General features: G+C 24.1%; 1 protein-coding gene and 2 non-coding genes across 3 annotated transcripts; 2 read left to right on the plus strand and 1 right to left on the minus strand.

The window, feature by feature from the left end:
* Positions 1-4,747: 4,747 nt before the first annotated feature.
* On the plus strand, positions 4,748-7,211 carry LOAG_09243 (hypothetical protein; the record flags this gene model as incomplete). The annotated part of the gene is made up of 5 exons (XM_020447892.1): positions 4,748-5,100; positions 5,394-5,610; positions 5,727-5,877; positions 5,961-6,353; positions 6,844-7,211. Coding segments are annotated over 5 exons (1,482 nt in total), but the record flags the coding sequence as incomplete, so codon positions are not given.
* Positions 7,212-8,396: 1,185 nt separating this feature from the next.
* LOAG_20100 lies at positions 8,397-8,533 on the minus strand. Its single transcript has one exon. It is a non-coding gene; the product is annotated as a tRNA-Leu (tRNA).
* A 223-nt stretch (positions 8,534-8,756) lies between these two features.
* On the plus strand, positions 8,757-8,892 carry LOAG_20101. The gene has a single exon. It is a non-coding gene; the product is annotated as a tRNA-Leu (tRNA).
* The last annotated feature ends 743 nt before the right edge of the window (positions 8,893-9,635 follow it).

Raw genomic sequence — 9,635 nt, forward strand, 5'->3', positions numbered from 1 at the left:
TGGAGGAAAAAGGAATGAAAAGTGAAAAGTTTCATTTTTGATATTTACATTAGGAAAAAAAAGAAAAGAAAAGAAAAGGAAAGGAAAAAGGGAGAATGAAAGAGGAAAATTGTTTTAATTTTTGAAATAATTTTTGTATAAAAAAACAAAACAAACAAATTATTTTTACTTAAAAAAGAATCGAAGAAATAATTAATAAAAGTATTTGAAATTATAGTAATTAATTAATAAAACTACTTAAAATTTTATTAATCATTTAATAAAGCTATTTTTAATTATAATAATTATTTGATAAAAGTATTTCAAAATTAAATTAATCGATTGATAAAACTATTCAAAACGACATTAATCAATTGATAAAATTATTTAAAACTATGTTAATTAATTAAAATGCTAAATTTTTCTTTGCATGATTAATAATTTGATTGGTTAGCTGGAAAATTATCAGTTTTCTTTTTTTAATAAAAATAAAAAATTTGAAAAGCAAATAAAGATTTTTGCAAGAAAGTAAAGTAAATTCAGCTGTTTTTTTTGCAAATATTATAATTTTTTCAAAATTTCAAAATTTTTGAATTTGCTTTTATTATAAAATCTAAATTTTTAAAGTTTAAAACTTTTACATTTATCATTTCATTTATTTTAACAATTAAAATTAATTGAAATTGAGCTTATATGAAATCATGTTTGGATTTTTATTTACATACTTTCTGTGGTGAGTGTTGCAGTTTTTGTTTGTCAATCAGACAACTATGTGTCGAAGTGTCACATCTAAAAGTTTCCTAGAAAAAAAAAAAAAAAAGAAGAAGAATCAAATAATTCTTCAACAGGAATATTTGTCCAAGAGTAAAAGCTAGTAGAAAAATGAAGTAGAAGAAGGAGGAGGAGGAAAAGTAAGCAGAAAAAAAAAAGGATTAGTTTGGAAAGGAAGTGAAAATTTTTGTGCCATTGAAGATCTCCGGTGTACCAACCTCCTGAAACCGGACAAAGGTAGACAGTTATTGGATAATAGGTTGAATATACAAGCGCAACCCGGTACAATATATAAAGGTAAAAAAAAAAAAAAAAAGAAAACTTCCTGGTGCAATTATAAAACGGCCCATTTCTTCATTTTATCGTGCTAGCATAAATTTCAAATTTCAACAGATTTGTTGAAGCCATTTTTTTTTTTTGGTTGACATTGAACGAAAAAAAAAAAATGTCAAAGCTTCTAAGTAATGCTTTGCTCATTGCATCGTTGTTTTTTCCCGAAATTATTCATTCAACTGAGGTATGTTTTATCGTTTTTTTTCTTTTGTCTACTTTAAAAATTTTAATTTATCAAATTAAATTTTACTTATTAACTTGAGAAAAGAAAAGATTAGAGGAAAAGAGAGAGAGAGAGAGAGACAAGAAGAGAGAAAAAATGAATTAGAATTGTAATGAAAATCAAATTTTATATAATTAAACTAAATAAATTGTGTAACAAATTATTTTTGTATCAAAAAATTTTGATTATTTCTTTTCCTTCCCTTAACAAATTATAATTATAGCTATTTAAATTTGAAAAATTTTTCTTCCTAAAATTCAGAAATTAAATTTTATTTGTTTATTTATTTATTTATTTTTTTGAATGAATAACAGATATTACCTTTGCTAATGTTACTAATATTACTTTAGCTAATATCTGTATTTTACCTTAACGAATATATCCATTGAGTTATTAGCTAAGATAATAGCAAATAAAATTGAAATATTAACTAATTGAAAGGTAATTAGATAAGTTTAAATGAATATTCTTATATTATAATATATTAAAGTAATCAAAGTTTAATAAATTTTTTACTTCCGAAATTGACCAAAAATTAAAAATGAAAATATACAATATTTTTTTTATAAAAAACTTAATACGTGTTTAAAATTCAAAATTTAATATGTATTTAAAATTTAAAGTTTAATATGCATTAAAAATTTAAAATTTAATATTTATTTGAAATTTTAAATTTAATATATATTTAAAATTTAATAAAGTAATAAATATCGTAATATTTATGTTTTATTTGCGCCAAAAATAATATAAAGAAAATATATTACCATCTACAAGATTTGATTCAATTCATAATCAGTTTCATTGATAATTTGTCTTTAACTCTTACATACAAATATAATTTAATGAAATAATTTTATTTACACGAAATTCATGCATATTTTCAAGCAATTAATCAATATTGCTATCTTTAAGTAATAATTAATTAAAAGAAAAAAAAGAAATATTTATACCTTCTAAATTATTATAAGTATCCATAAAGCATTAATGTTTGCTATATAAATTTACTCATTTTATTTTTTAAATTATTAATTTTTATTTGTTGTAATTAATTAAAGTCAAATTCTAGTTATTTTCCATAATTCAGGTATGATCAGTTGAAATAAATTTTTCCCAAATAATGTGTTTATGATGGTAATTTTTGTATGCAATTTTATGATGCTAATTTTTCTAATACTAATTATGCTAATTAGTATTTTCCAAAAGAAGAAGAGAGAGAGAGAGGGAGAGAAGCTGAGAAAAAGAAGGTAAATTTAATAAATTTGCTTAATTTAATAGATTTAATTAATAAACTTACTCGATTTAATTTAATAAAATTTAAAAAAACTAAATTTATTAAAATTTTCAATCAAAATTGTAGAAAAATAAATGATACGTATTGTCACTATGTATATATGTATAATTCAATTAATTCTTTCCTTGTTTTTTTGATTTTAATTTTACATATTAATTATTTATTTTAGCTATTACAACAGAAACATTTCATCTTTCATCTTTATTTAATTCTTCTACTCCAATTCATTCCAATTCACAAACAAATCATTATTTCAAAAATTTTGTTTACTTTATGACTTCCTACTGTTTGAATGCTGTCAACCAATTTGTCAACTCAACCAACCCATCCTTCCTCCTATTACATTGCATTTTTAACAATTATATTTAATCCTTTTGCTCCAAAAATCCATTTGTAAATAATAAATTCTTTTTTTGAAAAAATTAAGCAATAATGAAAAAAAAAGAAACTCTTAGTTTTTTTTTTGTTCTTATTGTAAAAGAGTGAATAATTTGAATTGAAAAAAAAAAGAAATGGAAAATAAAATTTTCATTTGTTTTTTGTTGAAAAATTATCAAAAAAATTTTTTTTTTCAAATTTAACTCATTTCATTTTAAATTAGGGAAAAAAATTTTACTTTTGAATGTATAAATTTTCAGGTTTTTTAAAAAATTTTTTGAATGAAATTAATTTATTATAAAAAAAGAATTCCAACATTGATATAATTTCCAATTTGAATTGTTTTTTTTTCATTTTAAATAATTATTTTAATCAAATACTAATTACTTTTTTTATTTTTATTTTTTGATGATTTAATTTATTTCTTTTTGTTTATTTGATTGGATAACAATAGTAATGTAAATTGATATGATCATTGCAAAATTATAAATTATTTTAAAATTGAAAATTTCTTTTTGATCTTTAATTTTTTTAAATGTTTTTCAATTTTTTGCAAGGGAAAAAGACCAGAAAATAAATATTTCCTTTTATAATACTGAAATTGTTCATTAGTTATTGCAAAATAAAATTTGGACAGGAATGAAAAAAATGCAAACTGAAATGGTTAGTTAGCAAAATTAACTGGTTGATTGATAAATAGCAAATAAATAAAGAAACTGGAAATTTACTTACCTGTAAGTTAGGTAAACAAAAAAAAAATATTATTATTAAGGTAGTAAAATAGTAGGAATGTATGTTAGTATATGCCAACAATAACTTAGGATTATAGAAAGCATTAAAAATATTCATTAGAGTAAATAAAACTTGAATAATGATAAATAAACAAAAAAAAAGGAAAAGGATGAAAAGAAGGAAAAACATTAAATTGTTATTATAACTTTTTATAATTACTAGTTAAAGTAAATAAATGAAACAAGTTATTTTGTTAAATACTTTTTCTTTCTCATATCAAAAAATAAAATTTTACTATTTATTAAATGAAATTATGAAAAATATTAAAAAATTATGGAAAATTATGAAAAATAAATAAATAAAAGAAAAAAATTTTCCAAAAAAAAAAATGAAATTTCTTTTTTTTTTTTTTGTCAATAAATAAAAAGATACGATGCCTAATGGCTAATAAATTAATACAAAAGATAAACAAAGAAAAAAAAAAGGCAAATTCAATAATTTATGGTTTCTTTTTTTTTTAAATTAATCATAAAATCTTTTATAAAAAATAGCAAAAATTTTTTCAAAACATTTCGATTATCACAAAACAAAAAAAAAAAGAAAAAGAGATTATTTATTAAAAATACAAATGAATATTGTAAATTATTGTTTAAAATAAAATTATAAGAAAAAGAAAAAAAAAGCGAAAATTTTTTGAAATATTTCTAGTTTTTCAAAGAAATAATTGAGAATTTTATATTTTTTATTTTTTTTTTTTGTTTCTGTAATTTTGAAAGAATTTCAAAATATATAACAAATTTGGAATGCATAATGAAAATTATATTTTTAGTTATGGAAATAATTATAAAATTTTATTACAACTTTTTTAAAGAAAAAGAAAATTAACAAATATTGAGGTAGTAAATTTCTCTTTTGTTAAAATTTAAAATTTAAAAAAAAGAGACATTTTCAGAATGTCATATACAAATTGTTCAATATCGATTTTTTTTAATTAAGAAAAACTTTTGAGAAATTTTTTTTTGAAATAATTTCATTTCTAGACACAGTTACATATTCGAGCAAAACGTTGCATTTGTATTTCGATTAGTTGTGGCTGTTATCAACAACCATCCAGTTCAATCTATCGTCAACCATCATCATTCACCGGTTCGATCTATCGTCAACCATCATCATCCTCCGGTTTAATCTATCGACAACCATTACCATCCTCCGGTTCGATCAATTCACAATCATTACCATCCTCCGGTTTGATTAATCCGCAACCATTACCATCTTCATATCGGCAACCAATTTATCGACAACAACCGGATCGAGCATCATGCATTACAGATTGCATTCAACGTTGTATGCAAAATCAACAAAATACTTGTCAACAAACATGCCAGAATTTATGGTTTGTTTGAGTATATTTTTATTAAATTTCAAAAAATTTCAATTCAAATTTTCAAATTTAATAATTACTAAATTAAATATATGAAAATATTTTTAAATAAAAGAAAAAATTTTTTCTCTCAGATTATTCCTCTTTTTTTTTTCTTTTATTTCTTCTGATAAGAATCTAATTTTTTTCACATCTAATTTTGACACAAATTAATTTTTATATAATCCACGTTTTTTCACGTACGTCATAAACTTCACTTATTACTTATTCTTTCCTATTACCTAATAGAGTATTATAATTTATAGCGGTACACAAACAACATATGAACAACAAAAAGGAAATGTACCAATATCTTATCCGTATGAGCCAATGACCCATGAGATAGCCACTGGACAGCAAAGCGCTAGTGGAACATGCATACATGTTTGCATGCCTAGCTGTGAATCACAATGCATTCAACGATCTACTCCAGTACCTACATTACCACACCATAATGGTCCTATACCTGTGGTACAAAGCCAGGTAAATTTGCTAATTGTATCTTTTAATTTTCTTATTTGAAATATAAATTCTAATTAAATTTTTAATTAAATCCCAAAAATTTAATTTAAATATCGCTTTTTTTTTTCTTTTTACAGACTCCTTCCTATTATCCATCACAACAGTATGAACCAGGAGTACACAATATTCCGATAATGATAATACAATTTGCATCAATCTTTGTATGCCATCTTGTGAAAGTCAATGCATTGAACGAACAACTCCCGCAGATTACTTTAAATCAACTTCGTATTCACCTGATATTGATTATCCAAAACCAACCTCATATTCACCTGGTATTGATTATCCGAAATCAACCCCATATATACCAGGTATTGATCATCCAAGACCAACACCTTATTTACCGGTCATTGATTATCCAAAATCATTCCCATATTCACCATCATCATCATCATCTTATCAAAATTATTTTCCCCAAGCTAATCAAACATCAATTGTTATTCGACCATATCAGAAGAGTGGTACAACAACAATTTGTTTACCTATTTGTATGCCATTATGTCAAACACAATGTACCGAAAATCAAAAACAAAATGGTGGAATAGATGGAAAATATGGTGGTATCATTGAGGAACAAACAATACCTAATCAAACTAATTTACCACCTCATGAAATTTCCATTAATTTACCACAATCAATTCAACAATCATCAGATTGCATGAATTTATGCCATGAAACATGTATGGAACAATGTGTTGAACAAAGTATTACTTTTTTTTATTATTTACTTATTTTTTTTCAATATTTAAAAAAGTAAAATTAAAATTTTTTAATTTAAATTTTCCAGAGAATTTAAATTAAAAAAGATTATTTACTGATTGAAATTTAAATCTGTCGACGGCGATATCATTTAAATGAAGTCACAAATTTAATTAAAAGAATAAAACAAGTAGCATATTAGCATACAAATTTGAGCATAATTTTTGATTGCTTAAACTGATATCAATGAATCACTTCAAACTGATATCAATGTATCACATCAAACTGATATCAATGTATCACTTCAAACTGATATCAATGTATCACATCAAACTGATATCAGTGTATCCATTTTTTGACATCAATTTTTTGTTAATTAATTCAAACTGATATTACTGCATGTCATTTTTCCACTCATCATTTACTAATTAAAGAAGAAAAGAAAGAAAAGGAAAACAATGAAAAATTTCGTATCAAACATTACTTTTTTTTTAGGTCAACCAGCTGATCAATGTCAACCATCCTGTTTATATACATGTCAGGGAAGTTGTCCTCAATCTCCAGTAAATACCGGTACTACCAATTCCATTCAACAGCTTCAAACAGAATCAGAAATTTATGAAACATTTACGCAACCTTCAGAAAATTTCATCAATCCATCTCTCTCGAAAACATTCCTTCTTCGTTCACCACCATATTATAGTCAAAATTCCTTCCATGAATCACCAATCCGTGAATCATCTCTTATCAATTGTCAATCTGATCATGCAACAACTGGTCAATGTAATTGTCCAGCTGGTTATGCGACATGTTTATCAGCAAAATCTCGTATTATTCAACGGAAATGTTGTAGGAAACGATGATAAAAATAATAAATTAAAAATTTACAATATTGTCATAATATTCTTGCAAAATTTGACATTTCTCAGTTCATTTTACCGAATTTTCTTTTTTTTTTCTGAAAATTTTTCAATTTTATTTCCTAAAATTCTTTTCATTCATTGAAAAATCATAAATTTTGTATTCTTTCAAACGGATGATATTCGTTAAGAAATTTTTTGCATCAAATTTCAATCATTTATTACTGCCTTATCAAAATGGTAATTATTCGTTGTCAATCATTTGTAAAATGTTGCATTTCATCAAATAAAAATTTGTTCATTGAAATTTTTTTTTAGCATAAAAATAAAAAGTATGCATGATTCTATTATTAACATCGAATAAGATTACACGTATCACTTAAGTCATAGAATCACGTAAGTTATAGGATCACATAAATTGTAATTATACACGTAATACGTAAACATTACTGATTCGTACACATCTATCGGTAATAAAAAAAAAAAAGGGAAAATTTGTTTTATGTTTGTAAAATTTTGCTACCTATATAAATTGCGAAAATCTTCTGAATTACAACTTACGTAATCCCTCTGATATCCTATTTTATTATCAATAGGATTACGTAAGTCAATAATTGCACGTAATACGTAAATATAAATTGATCCGTAAAAATCTTTTTTAACAAAATTTATGTTGCAAAAAATTCCACAGTATACATAAATTATGTAAATTTTTATTTAATCAATTTTTTAATTAGCAAAAGTTCTTAATTAACAGCAGCACTTTACATTTTTCTTGAATAAATTTTCATTTTACAATATTAAAACAAATTTTATTCATACAATCATTCCCATCCATATCATCCTACCTTTGAATTTCAATAAATTTCAATTTTACAACTTTCCCTAAATTTTTTAAATATTTCATTCAATCCTTACTTTCGTCCTTACTTTGACAATATTGAATTATCAGTACTTCAGCTTTCGTCCTTGCTTTGACAATATTGAATTATCAGTGCTTTAGCTTTCGTCCTTGCTTTGACAATATTGAATTATCAGTACTTTAGCTTACTTTCCATGCCTACAATATGTATAGTTAAATTTTTATCATCACTTATCATTACTATTAAATTATCGATTTTTAAAAATTCAAAATTTCTTTAGAAAAAAAAAACTAACAAATAAATAAATATTAAACAAAAATAGATGTGCACGAAGTGGGATTCGAACCCACGCATCGATAACGATACCAGAACACCCATTCTAAATCGTATCACACTTTGAACTCTCGTGTGAAGCATTATATTGCTTGAGTCTGGCGCCTTAGACCACTCGGCCATCCGTGCAACAAGCTTTTAATTTGCCATAATTTTTTCTTGCCTTCAAACATATTATTAATCAATAATCTGAAAAAATTCCCTGATTCATTCCGATGATTATATCATTTATCAGAAAAGGTCAAAGGTCAACGATTTAATTTCTCTTCCAGAATTATCAACAATATAATTTGGAAAAAAACATTTGATTAATTTAAATATAACTCCGGAATAGATATATTACTGTGTATGAGCACGGATGGCCGAGTGGTCTAAGGCGCCAGACTCAAGCAACGCAATGCTTCACACGAGAGTACAATGTGTGTTACGATCTAAATGGGTGTTCTGGTATCGTTATCGATGCGTGGGTTCGAATCCCACTCCGTGCACGACCTAATTTTATTTCATTTGAAATTGTCAAAATAAAATTTATGACATAACATAAGATTTCGGAAAGAAAAATCAATAAATTATCAGATTATTCAAATTTACATGAAATTTTTTCTAATAATTTCAACTTTTTTTTCAAGTAAATTAGTAAATTTTTAGTAAATTTCAAACTTTTTATTTAATTAATTGATATAAATCAAACATTTAAGGGATTGTGGTGAAACAAACATTTACAAATCAATCGATTTTTGTCACATAATTTAAATTCAGTTCATTAATCGTCATTGCAACAATTATTTGTCACAATTAAAGTCACAGTCGCATAGCTCTCAATTATTTGTCACAATTAAAGTCACAGTCGCATAGCTCTACTACGACAATCCTCGTTGCAATCCATTGGATCGGTTGGTTAATATTAATGAAATGAATTTTGCTGGAAATTGCAATGTTTGAGATCCTTTTTTCCCTCTAGGATAAAGACTAAAATATTCGCGAGATATTTCGGTCAAAATATTCGGAAGATATTTCGGTCAAAATATTCGCGAGATATTTCGGTCAAAAATTATTTATTCAGTTTTTTTTCCCTTTTCATTAAATTTAAACAAATATTAATAGTTAAATTATTTAGCAAATTTAAAATGACATCAAATTGTTTTCCATCGTTTATTTTAAATGTTTAATTTGTCATTTTTGCTTCTTTTCTTCTGAGAAAGATAATTAAAAGTAATTAAAAATGGCAATT

Source organism: Loa loa (assembly GCF_000183805.2).
Source record: "Loa loa unplaced genomic scaffold supercont3.489, whole genome shotgun sequence".
NCBI lineage: Eukaryota > Metazoa > Nematoda > Chromadorea > Rhabditida > Onchocercidae > Loa > Loa loa.